The sequence below is a fragment of the Bos grunniens genome, chromosome 13 (assembly GCF_055505025.1).
Source record: "Bos grunniens cultivar Pamir isolate PY7600 chromosome 13, Bosgru_T2T1.0, whole genome shotgun sequence".
Lineage (NCBI taxonomy): Eukaryota > Metazoa > Chordata > Mammalia > Artiodactyla > Bovidae > Bos > Bos grunniens.
The window spans coordinates 70,545,979-70,559,369 of record NC_141177.1 but is presented as its reverse complement, the minus strand read 5'-3'; the positions used below and the strand labels follow the sequence as shown (position 1 = coordinate 70,559,369).

The following is a 13,391-nucleotide window of genomic DNA, read 5'->3' as shown; positions in this document are numbered from 1 at the left end:
TCATCCTGGAAGAAGACTAATAATCCCTGATCTTTGGGTGGTCAACCTGCTCTGACTGGACACCACGAGAGTTCCCCATAACCTCTCCCCAATCCAAGCATCTCCAAGATGTCACGTAATATGAGCTGAAGAGTATCTACACACGGCAGTCATTCAAAATCACACTGCACGCTTTCTTCTTGAGTTTGGAATTCATCTTGGGAGATTTATCAGGCATGTGAAAGAGAAATATCTCCTAAATGAGCTGGAGAAAGCAACGAAACAGAAAGAAACGAGGCCAGGCAGTGACTTAAAACATGTCAGGATTTGTTCTTTTTTTTTTTTTTTCTTCCATCAACATGTGCTGTTCTCATTAAAGAGAGTTTCTCACACACTCAGTAAGGGAACAGGCAACAGTGTCTTTTGTTATAGCCTGAAGGCTCGTCCAAACATTTAAGGGATGTGCGAGCCATAAATTTCCTCCAGACTGTAATCATCTTTGCAAGATCAAGTGCTCATGACTGAAAACATCGCTGACCTGTGAAATATCACCAAGGCTCTTCATTTTTTTCCCCAATAATGAGGTTAGTTTATGGCATGTACTTTGTCATATGAGATTTGAAAACATCCTTCCAACTGTCTATCAAAACCACTTGTATTTTTGTTGCTGTTGTTGTTGTTGGTCAAGTCATTAGCCTAGATGATAGATGAAAGGTAAGCTATGGCCCTAGGGCCAAATACTACCTACTTCCTGTTTCTATAAATAAAGTTTTATTGGTTCATATTCAAGTCTAGTTATTTACATACTTCCTTTGGCTACTTTCATGTTTTGATGGCAGAACTAAGTAGCTGCAACAGAGATTGTGTGGCCACCAAAACCTGACCCTTGTACTATCTGACCCTTTATAAACGTTTGCCAACCCTTGATCTAGATCATTGTTTTATGTAGAAAAAATTCTGGTTGAATTGGGTTCTCAGAGAATTTAAAAATTTTCCATATTATTAAATCCAGACACTTGGCTGATTGCAACAGAAGGGAGGAAGTGGAGAGAGAATTACTAAACTCTGAGTTAGAAGACACTCATCCATTTATTCATTCCACATAAGACACCATCACCACCATCCCAGGGAAACTCTGGAGTATGAACAAAATACATAAAGCCTCTGGCCTCACGGAGTATAAAGTTAATGAGGGAGATACACAGAGACCACATCATTCATTCATTCATTCTTTTCATAAAACAATATTTATTTGGCTGTGCTGAGTCATAGTTATAGCATTTGGGATCTTCAATTTGCATTGCAGCATGCCAGATCTTTAGTTGCAGCATGTGAGATCTAGTTACCTGACCAGGAATTGAACCCAGGCCCCCTGCATTGGGAGGTTGGAGTCTTAGGCAGTGGGCCACCAGGAAAGTCCCCATTCATTCATTCTTCACTCATTCATTCTCTATAATGTGCCTGGAAATATTTTAGGCATCAGTTAACCATACCAAAGATAGATCCTAACAGTGGAGAGAAATAATAAATAAGCACATATGAAAACAGCAGATACCAATATGTGCTATAGTGAGAGTATTAGTTTAACCATACAAAACTGAAAGTTTTATAGGTCTGCAGTGGCTGAATGTTGGCAGTTTTCTATGGTTCAGCCTACCAGTGAGAAATGCTGAAGAGTCATTTTCAGATGGCTTTAAATTAAGGGGTCTGGGAGGGAGAGATATGTTAGGAGTTTGGGATTAATATACATACACTATGATATATAAAACAGATAAACAGCAAGGTCCTACTGTATACCACAGGGAACTATACTCAATATATTGTAAAAACCTATAATGGAAAAGAACCTGGAAAAGAATATACACATCCACACACACACATATATAACTGAATCACTTTGCTGTACAATTGAAACTAACACTAATTGTAAATTAACTATACTTCAATTAAAAAAAAATTGAGGAATCAAGGAAGGCTTCACTGAGGAGGTGACATCTGAGCTAAGACTTGAATGACAGTAGCATCCTGCCCGGTGAACAGTGAGGGAGTTTTCCAGGCAGAGAGCGGGAGTGAAAGTGAAAGTGAAGCCGCTCAGTCGTGTCCCACTCTTTGCGACCCCATGGACTGCAGCCTACCAGGCTCCTCCGTCCATGGGATTTTCCAGGCAAGAGTACTGAGGGACAGCTCCTTGCAAATACCCTACAGCCAAAATAAGCTTGCTTCATTGGACGAAAAGAAAGAAGACCAGAGGGGCTGGAGTAAGGTGGGATGTGGGGAAAGACAGAGGAGCTATGGTTGAAGAGATAGTCAAGGGTAAGGTCAGATGAGGTCTTGTGGGTTAGGATAAAGGTCTTGGCTTTTATTTGAAGAATAACCAGGAGGCTTTTAAAAGGAAAGTCACATGATCTGATTTACGGCTTTCAAGTGTTGTCATTCCTCTTCTGTGAAAAGTAGCCTATGATAGCAAGAATTGAAGCAGGGAGATTTAGGAGGTAGTATAGAGTAACAGAAGCAGAAGATATTAAGAAGAGATGGCAAGAATACACAGAAGAACTGTACAAAAAAGATCTTCATGACCCAGATATTCACGATGGTGTGATCACTGACCTAGAGCCAGACATCCTGGAATGTGAAGTCAAGTGGGCCTTAGAAAGCATCACTACGAACAAAGCTAGTGGAGGTGATGGAATTCCAGTGGAGCTATTTCAAATCCTGAAAGATGATGCTGTGAAAGTGCTGCACTCTATACGCCAGCAAATTTGGAAAACTCAGCAGTGGCCACAGGACTGGAAAAGGTCAGTTTTCATTCCAATCCCAAAGAAAGGCAATGCCAAAGAATGCTCAAACTACTGCACAATTGCACGCATCTCACATGCTAGTAAAGTAATGCTCAAAATTCTCTAAGCCAGGCTTCAGCAATACGTGAATCGTGAACTTCCTGATGTTCAAGCTGGTTTTAGAAAAGGCAGAGGAACCAGAGATCAAATTGCCAACATCCGCTGGATCATCGAAAAAGCAAGAGAGTTCCAGAAAAACATCTATTTCTGCTTTATTGACTATACCAAAGCCTTTGACTGTGTGGATCACAATAAACTGTGGAAAATTCTGAAAGAGATGGGAATACCAGACCACCTGATCTGCCTCTTGAGAAATTTGTATGCAGGTCAGGAAGCAACAGTTAGAACTGGATATTGAACAACAGACTGGTTCCAAATAGGAAAAGGAGTACGTCAAGGCTGTATATTGTCACCCTGTTTATTTAGCTTATATGCAGAGTACATCATGAGAAACGCTGGACTGGAAGAAATCAATAACCTCAGATATGCAGATGACACCACCCTTATGGCAGAAAGTGAAGAGGAACTAAAAAGCCTCTTGATGAAAGTGAAAGTGGAGAGTGAAAAAGTTGGCTTACAGCTCAACATTCAGAAAATGAAAATCATGGCATCCGGTCCCATCACTTCATGGGAAATAGATGGGGAAACAGTGGAAACACTGTCAGACTTCATTTTTGGGGGCTCCAAAATCACTGCAGATGGTGAAATTAAACGATGCTTACTCCTTGGAAGGAAAGTTATGACCAACCTAGATAGCATATTCAAAAGCAGAGACATTACTTTGCCAACAAAGGTTCGTCTAGTCAAGGCTATGGTTTTTCCTGTGGTCATGTTGGTTGGTCATGAGAGTTGGACTGTGAAGAAGGCTGAACGCCGAATAATTGATGCTTTTGAACTGTGGTGTTGGAGAAGACTCTTGAGAGTCCCTTGGACTGCAAGGAGATCCAACCAGTCCATTCTGAAGGAGATCAGCCCTGGGATTTCTTTGGAGGGAATGATGGTGACGCTGAAACCCCAGTACTTTGGCCGCCTCATGCGAAGAGTTGACTCATTGGAAAAGACTCTGATGCTGGGAGGGATTGGGGGCAGGAGGAGAAGGGGACGAGAGGATGAGATGGCTGGATGGCATCACTGACTCGATGGACGTGAGTCTGGGTGAACTCCGGGAGTTGGTGATAGACAGGGAGGCCTGGCGTGCTGCGATTCATGGGGTCGCAAAGAGTCAGACACGACTGAGCGACTGAACTGAACTAAACTGAACTGATAGAGTTCTGAGCACAATAAGATCACAGCAAAGAAAGTTGGGGTGAGAAAAGTGGGGATGCAGGAGATGTTTAGGAGCTGAAATCCGTGGAGCTGGTGATAGCTTGGATGTAATTAGGAAGGAATATGAGGGATGAGGGAGCCTGCCAACTTTCCAATTTGAGTACCTGGCTGGATACCTACTTGCTGTGATTCATAAGCCTGAGAACACCAGAAAAGAACCAGGACGTGGGGGAGATTATAGGTACCGTTTTCAACCTGTTGAACTTGAGTCATCTTTATGATTTGTTTTCCCTCAGGTGGTATCGATGACCATGAATTCTTATATGAATCAAATTGGCAGGATTTTTTTATTCTTTTAATCATACATCTACTACTTTGTCATTTTCTTTTTCTTCTTCTATGTACCTTTTTTTTTGACTTAGCTGATTTTGAGTCTCTTGAGTGAAGCCTTTGTGTTTGTGCTTTCCCAGTGGTCAAGAGGGGAGTGTTACAGTTGCAAATTGTTGGCATGAATGTTGGTGTAAGTCATTTCTTTTAAGCCACTTAAGGTATACAGGAGTTAAAACAGCCAACAGCAGGATTCCCAACCTGGATATATATACATATATATATATATTTTTTTTTTTTTTCCATTTGACAAAATGAACCTAGGAGGGAGTGATGCCAAATATACAGTGCCTGAAAAAGGTTTATGACCTGAACTGGTATCCCACTCACAGATCATATCTTATAACACCAAACTGGGGTGTAAGCAGATTCAAAAAAGGTGCCTTGCAATCACTTTTCAAGAGCAGCAGGTTTGGCAGAACTCCAGGCTGTATACCTGGAGCAAACACGGAAAATATTGCAGGTTAGGCAGGTCTGAAAGTCTTTCTGTGTTATAGACCAAGCATTCTGCTCACCTATTAATCAGACAAGGGCAGTAGCAGTATTGTAATAGGATCCCTCACCTCTGCATTTGTAAAGCATTTTATTGACGTAAATCATATCACATATAACCCTGTATGCCGTTAGCATGTACATCCTCAGTCTCCAGCTAGATTATCCCATTTATAAGGTCATGTTGTATCTCTGCTTCTCCTGCATACACAGGCTCACCTCAGAGATATTATGGGTTTGATTCCAGACCCCTGCAGTAAAGTGAAAATCTCAATAAAGTGAGTCACACACGTTTTTCGGTTTCCCAGTGCAAATAAAAGTTATATTTAAACTATAATCTGTCAAGTGTGAAATAGCATTATGTCTAACAATTGTATGTGTGTGTGTGTGCTCAGTCACTCAGTTGTGTCTGACTTTTTGTGGCCCCATGGACTGTAGCCCACCAGGCTCCTCTGTCCATGAGATTCTCCAGCAAGAATACTGGAGTGGGTTGCCATTTCTTTCTCCAGGAGATCTTCCCAATCCAGGGATTGAACTCGCATCTCCTGTGTCTCCTGCACTAGCAGGCGGATTGTTTACCACTGAGCCACCTGGGAAGCCCCTTAATTTAAAAATATTTTATTGCTGAAAATTGTTAACCGTCATCTGAGCCTTCAGTGAATCATGCATGATCTTTTTGCAAAAGTGACATTAAAGATCACTGACCACAGATCACCAGAAGTACAATAATGATGAAAAAATTGAAATATTCAGAGAACTACCAAAATAGGATACTGAGACAAGAAGTGAGCAAATGTTGCTGGAAAAATGGTGCCAAAAGACTTGCTCATTGCAGGGTTGCTCCAAACCTTCAGTCTGTAATAAATGCAATATCTGCGAAGCACAATAAACTGGAGTATTAAAGCATGCCTGTAATGGACGGAGCCTTAGTGTTGGTGAGTAAATGGCTCTATGAACCAGAATTAGCCAAAATGATGCCTGATTATAAACAATAAAGGAATTTAAAATGTAACGCTTAAATACTACCTAGTTTATAATAATTTATCATGGGAAAGAATTACACATAGTTGAAATGAGGATGGGATAACACTTGCCAAGGAGAGGTATGGACAGAATGAACTTGGTGCACCAGAGGTCAATGCAAAGATCCTTCTCTTTCCCAGGTCTTCTCAGTCCAAGTTTGTGGAGCTTTACTTACTCTAGCCATAAATACATTTCACTTATGTTAGAGACACATTGAGGGGAAAGGCAACATTACCACTGGTTTTCAAGTACATTAAGACTAGGGATCATCATCTAAAAAAGCCTTTGGCATCACCGACTCAATGGGCATGAGTCTGAGTATACTCCAGGAGTTGGTGATGGACAGGGAGGCCTGGCATGCTGCAGTCCATGTGGTCGCAAAGAGTCGGACACGACTGAGCGACTGAACTGAACTGAACTGGATCTTACATATGCTCAGAGCTGGGGCCCGTCTTATCCATTTGGGCAATAATATTAATAAGGTAATCACCCAAAACAATTTTTTAAAAAGCACCCTTAAGAAATATTTCAATATTAGAAGTAGGTTACTAATGCAATTAAAGAAAAGGAGAATGAAATTTATTGTAATAGCTGCATCATGAGGGCATTCACAGAAGTACTTTAGCATCTCTCATTTAAAAGTAAAAGTTAAATCTACAAATAGAAGAAAATATCACTGACAGGCCCATAAAACACTCGTGTTTTTTCATCTAGAAATCCTGGGAATTACTTAATGAAAGCAGAAAGGTATATGCACAAAGATGCCACTGAATCGTTCATATAAATCAAGGACTGGAAACGGTCTAAACTTTCAATCAACGGGGTAATTCAGTAAAAACAATGTACAAATCAACATCATTTATACCCATTAAAAATTTGATTATGAAGGGGAGGCAGAAACTTGGAAACGCATTTGATATTTAACTGCAGAGATTATAAAACGACACATGCTATATGATATGTATACACACCACCTGATACAAAGAACTGACTCACTGGAAAAGACCCTGATGCCGGGAAAGATTGAAGGCAGGAGGAGAAGGGAACGACAGAGGACAAGATGGTTGGATGGCATCACCAACTCAATGGACATGAGTTTGAGAAAGCTCCGGGAGTTGGTGATGGACCGGGAAACCTGGTGTGCTGCAGTCCATGGGGTAGCAAAGAGTCGGATATGACCGAGACACTAAACTGACTGACTGATACATGTGACGTTCTAGAGAGCAAGGTACAAGAATTTTTAAAAAGAAAATTATTGAGATAGATAATAGCCAATTTTTCATTTATTTGCTCTTTTGTATCATGTGGTTGCTTTTGTTTATTTTTAAAATATTTATTTATTTATTTGGCTGGAACAGGTCTTAGTTGCATCACAGGGAATCCTCAGTTGCAGCACTCAGAATCTTTAGTTGTCGCACTCAGAATCTCTTTAGTTGCAATATGTGAATTCTTAGTTGCAGCACGTGGGATCTAATTCCCCTACCAGGGATCGAACTCGGGCCCCCTGCTTTGGGAGTTCAGAGTCTTCGCCACTGGAGCACCAGCGAAGCCCCTCATCTGGTTGCTTTTAAAAATAATAAAATTAGTTTATTGCATCACTATTTACAATAGCCAAGACAGGGAAACAACCTAAATGTCCATCAACAGTTGAATGGATAAAGAAGCTGTGGCACATATATATACAATGGAATACGCAGCCATCAAAAACAACGAAATAATGCCATTTTCAGCAACAAGAATGGACCTAGAGAGTATTATACTAAGTGAAGTCAGAAAGAGAAAGACAAACACCATACGTGGAATCTAGAATATGACACAAATGAGCTGACCTATGAAACAGAAACAGACTCACAGAGAACAGGCTTGTGGCTGCCAAGTAGGGAGACAGGGATTGGGAGTTTGGGATTAGTACTGTAGATGCAACCTATATAGGATGGCTAAACAACGAGGTCCTACTGTATAACAGAAGAAACTATATTCTGTATCCCGTGATAAACCATAATGGAAAAGAATATGAAAAACAATGTATATATATATAACCAAATTACTCTGCTATACAATAGAAATTAACATGACATTGTAAATCAACTACACTTCAATAAAATAAATTCTAAAAATAATAAAATTAGGCAGAGCTCATGAGAGAGAACTAAGTAATAGCCAATTAATACAAGACGTCAGGAAAAAGAGGTGCCTTGTTTGGGACTTGATGTAGTTCCAATGGAATCGTGTTCGGGAGTAGATACCAGAGACAACACGTCATTGTGTTGAACCACTTTTTCATAAAAACTCATCAACATTTTTTATTTTTTAAAAACTGCCCAAAGTTCTTTTGGCTGGGAAATACTCTTCAATGTTAAGTTAAACTAGAAAGGAATTGTGAACTCTAAGGGAGGAGTCAGTTTAGACTCAAGTGGAGGAAATGCATAAACTTTTGCCCCTTTGAAGTCCTTGGGTTCTCATTTTTCTGGGTCTCTGAATCATGAAGTGGTCAGAGTTCATCTTTTCAGGGGCATTCAGAGAAAGAGCTCCTTTCAGAAACTCCACTCATTCGGTTCAAAGGTGAGCCGAGTTTTCATCGCACTGGCTTTTCCAAATTAGACCGGGGGGTGGGGAGGAGAGGTCAACAGGAGGAAACCGCATTTCCATGGGCTCTCTTCCTAGAAGAGCAGCAATAGTTTTCTGGAAAGTTCGCTTTTTTATCTGAAGTCCCAGAAAGTTTGCCACTTCTCTGATGGATTCAGTGCCCCATGAAACGCAATGACAAGGATAACTGGTTAAGACTCGGCCGACGTCAAGAATCATTTCACGAAGACAAACTGTCATTAAAATACGCCGCCTTCCCCTCGGGGATGAAACTGAGGACTTCTCACGCCCCTCTTTCCGCGTCTGCTGGAAGTCGATGCCGAATCACCCCGGAGCACCCCAGCCCCGAGCAGATCCGGCGGCCCCCGCCTCCCACCGCAGGCGCTGCGCGCAGCGACCCGAGCGCCTTAATTGGGGTGGGGGGGTGGTGCGGGGGGAGGAACTTGGCCGTGAACGGAAACAGCGACGCGAGAGAAAGGAAAGCAGGCCTACCTTAAAACTTTCCAGTCTTTGAGTGGATCCAAATCAGAGATTAAAGAGACCATTGTCTAGAGGGTGGCTGAAGGCAGGTCCAGTCCCGGGCGGAGGGGGCGCGGGGAGGGAAGGGGAAAGGAGGCGGCAGCCAGCTGCTCGGCTCAGGCCCGGAGCCACTGGGCGCCCGCGCGGCTCTTCCTCCTTCTAGGATTGATAAGCACTTGTCCTGGCTTTTCTCCACCCCCCCTCCCCCCCACACACCCCCCAAATCAATCTTGCGCTATATTACTTCCCCACCCCGGCTCATTTCTCCACACCACCTTTTAAAGCCCTTGTAATCTGCTCCGACTGATCACATTTGACCTTTTTGTAGCCCACTTTATTCCAAGCACAGCTCTCAGTTAAATCTCTCTTTATTAACACCGTCCTTCTTGGCTTGCTTTTGGAACAAACACAGATCAAGCCTGAAGCCTCCAGACTTTACCAGCAATCATTTACAGATTACTGCAAGCTGCAGCTTTCTCCTCCTCTGGGGCATCCTCTTGCCTCTGAGATTTTGCTTTCATATTTCTGTCAGAAAACCGGTTAGGTTTCTTTCTTGATTTTTTTTTTTTTTTTTTTTTTTTGGTGGCTTGGGTTCCGGGACACCAGCGTCGGTCTTACAGCTTCCCTCAGAGGCTGTAACTACATGACTGTTAGGATTTGTTTTTTAGAAATAATTTGGAACCAGGCTGCTTAACAAGCTAGAATTTACTGTGTGTTTTCTGGCAGAGAATTTGCTACACTGCTCCCCCCGCCCTTTCTTTCTTTTTCATGTTTTAAAATAACATGAAGAGGGGGAAATGTAGAATCTTTCTAAGCATTAACAGAAGAGGGCGTGGGCTTTTCTCCCTCAACTTGTATATCTTTTGTCCTTTATTTAAAACTGAACATCCTTTCAATAATCATCTGAAACCGTGCATAGCAGATGTTTAAAAAAAAAAATCCAGAGCAGAAATGTTTTCCTCTAGACTGGTCTGTGTGCTGATGTGGGTTGTTGGTGAGCATGCAGGTTTCTAATTTTCCTCAGCACTGTCTCTTAGTGAGTTTTCTGCTTTACTAGGTTCTAGCTAAGGCTCCGCTTCTGAAGCCCTTCCCCCACCCTGTCCTCCCAGGATCCTGGCATTGACCTTGAAATCCCCTGGCATAACGGTCTCCATGACTTCTCTGGTTATTCAGATTTTTCCTATGCCTGCATGCCACATGAGCTTTACTTGATTCTTGATTCTCTCTCTTTCTATCCAATTCCTCCTCTCCCTACCCTTATTTTAAAAGGTAATTTTAAGATCATCACCAGACATGGAAGATCAGCCTCCTTGGTCTAACAAAACAATGATTATTGTGCATGGCCAGTTCTAGGTCTTTTTGTCTTGGTTGAAAAGAGTGTGGAGAGTGTTAAGGGGTGTTAAGGGCACACTGGCACCAGCCGATAGTTTTCCCACAAGAAGAGTTCAGACTTAAAAAGAATGCGCAGCCATTCAATGTTCTGCATTGACCTTACTACCTAAAATGGTCAGCCTGGAGGATGGGTTCCAGTTTCTTGCCTTTAGGCTGAACTTAAAGAAAAAGAATCTCTGTAGGGAAAGATGTGGTGACAGCTGTTGGCAGTGTTCTGCTTTTATTGTCAAGAAGTTCTTCCAGTTAACTCAAAATGCCCCTCACAGCATTTTAAATCCTTTCCCTGTTACCCTTTTCTCTAAGGACCCCCTTCTAAGAATATGCAGCAAACCCTCAGCTTTCCCAGTTACAGTCATACACAGTTTCCTTAATGGCTGTAAATGACTCTCTTTAGGAGTCTGACTATCTTTATGCTAAACTGAAAGAGAATTTCATACCTGTTATACAAACCCCTGCCTCTCTGGAGCTTCATGCTTCTTCCTGGGCTGTCTTTGCTGTCCCACTGTGGATCTTGGGTCACAGCAGAGTAATGTATAAACCTTTACAGAACACTTGTAATCCTCAAGTACTTCACCAAATGTGGGTGATAATAATAGCATTTGTGGGGCGTGTACCTCCAAAGGGTTCCAAATGCTTAGGTAATTAATAAGATGTTTCTCCATTTAGAAAGTTAGCAGGAGAAAACAAAGATTATAATGAAATCGCTTCTGTGACTACAGTGAGATCATCCTTATATATTAACCCATCTCTCTGCCGCTGAGATTCAGGTCTGGGGGAGAAGGGGGAATGGGTCCTTAACCCTTGGAGTTCAGGCTTAATGGGTGACAGGCGGAAGGACTTGGTTTTTGGCCAAAGGACGAAAGGACAAGAACGTGTTCCTCGATTACGAAATCATGTTTTAAGGCAGTCGTCCTTACAAAAAACTTTGGATGAAACCCTGCCCCAAGTCCAAGTGCAGAAACAGATTCTAGTGAAAGTTTATTACTGGAAACTGTTCTAATTTCTTTTTTTTTAATATAAATTTATTTATTTTAATTGGAGGTCTAATTTATTTATGTTAGCTCGTTTAGTCCTCGTAACTAACTTGTTTATGAGGTAAGTTATCAGAAGCACCCCCATTTTGTTAATGTAGGTGAGGACATTCAGGCATGAAAATTTGGGCTCCCAAGGCTAGTCCTCAGCAGGGGGAGGGGTGATACCCAGAAGCCACACCCACTGGACCCCACGGGAGTGGCCACACCAGGCATTCCCTCCCTCCCTCGGGGAGGAATACAAAAGCAGGGTGCATCTGTATCAGGGTGGGACTAGGGTTGTGATCAGGTTAGGCGTGGATAAGATGGTTTGCATGACCTTCCTGCTTCCTCTCCTAAGGCGCCCTAGGAAACCCTAGCGTTCAGAACTGGCTTTCAAATCCACTCCCTGAAAGTGTTTGGTGATAGACCATCTTTGAAGGGCTGAATTGAGTCCAAATGGGCTGAAGATTTTGCTGTTCTCTTTCTTAATTTTGAGGAACAAGTATTTTCTTACATATACTGGAAATTAATTCCATGCTTTATATATGCAGATTTCCCTTTTTCCTCTCTCCCCTAAGTATTCCATTCCTGATTTTGAACAGCTTCACATCAAATAGATCCATTTCCTACTAAGAAAAAGGCCATCAGAAAAATTCACTCACCTTCAGCTATTAGGGAACCCAGTAAGGATGAAGAAAGAAACAAAATACTGCCCTGTTCAAAATTTGGCCAACTATTCATCTTTAGCTCAGGAAAATCAACGATAAACTTTTTATATGTAAAACTCAAGAAGTTAAATTTAGTGTAGAAAACTCTGGCCCCCAAATATAATTTTCTTCCACGTCACTGAATGAATTACAGGGTTTAATTCTGTGTTCTTTTTCTCATATTTTGATTAATTGATATCTTTAAAAATGAAATTGTTTTATTATTGCTTATAACGACTTTTCAATAGTTGGCTCTTCTGAATTGTTCCTGAATTGTTAAAAAAACAATGTCATCCATTTAATTTCCAAAAACATGTTTTTTTAAAAGTATCTTTGATATTAATTTCTCATTTTTATATTAATTTCTCATTTTTATATTAATTTCTCATTTAAATGCTTTCTACTCTGCAATCACCCTCTGTTTTTTTTCAGTCTTCTAACTTTATTGAGGCTTTCAGTGGCTAAATCAAATATGTCTCTTGGTAAATGTCATGTTGCACTTGAAAATATGTGGGTTATTTTCAAATATCTTTTGATATTGATTTCTAACATAATTCCACAGGGATTAGAAAACATACTCTGTATGATTTTTATGTCTTTAGACCATGAAAGTTTTGCACCTTGATTTATGTCCCTGGACATGTTCCAGTGTCTCCTGGTTTATATTCTATGGGAACTTGAATAAAATTTGTATCCTACTGTTGTGTGAAAATTGTATAAATCTTAATTCTGTTGAATTGGTTCAGGTGCTTTTCAGATCTACTATATCCTACTTTTCTGTATATTCATTCTATTAATTTTTGAGAGTTTGATATTGAAACTCCAGCTAAAAATCTTAATTTATTATCTACTTAAAAATAACTATAATATACAGTGGGACTATATGTATCTTTGTTCTGTATTTTCCAAGTGTCCTGTAAATGTGTTATATTTTCATAATTTAAAAAATAAAAAAAGAAAGAGAAAATCAAAAGACCTCAGTTTATTTTTGTGTAAAATGGTGATGATAAAATTTGTCTTAATTATCTCAGGACATTATTTAAGGATAATGTATCTGAAAGTGCTTCAAAGAGGTTAGGAGGCTTAAATACTGTATTATAAACTTTCAGAATAAAGTGAATCATGTTATAAAAATGTACCTTTCCAAAAAAGAATGGTCATCCATATAAAGCAACATTCATGAATTGTCC

At 40.7% G+C, this 13,391-nt stretch overlaps 1 protein-coding gene across 14 annotated transcripts in view; it reads right to left on the bottom strand.

The window, feature by feature from the left end:
• Window positions 1-11,061, bottom strand: part of CELF2 (CUGBP Elav-like family member 2) — a 560,158-nt gene extending 549,097 nt beyond the window's left edge. For 6 of the 14 annotated variants that reach the window (XR_015139875.1, XM_086334852.1, XM_086334855.1 and 3 more), the window contains exon 1: window positions 9,063-10,178. Coding sequence is in view for 9 of the 14 variants with exons in the window: in XM_086334852.1 (XP_086190978.1) it covers window positions 9,063-9,115 (53 nt within the window). In the remaining 5 variants the exon portion in view is untranslated. Of the gene's footprint in view, window positions 1-9,062; window positions 10,179-10,918 lie in introns of those variants that run through there. The other 8 variants (XR_015139876.1, XM_086334856.1, XM_086334863.1 and 5 more) reach the window with 5 other exon arrangements.
• Between the last annotated feature and the right edge of the window lie 2,330 nt (window positions 11,062-13,391).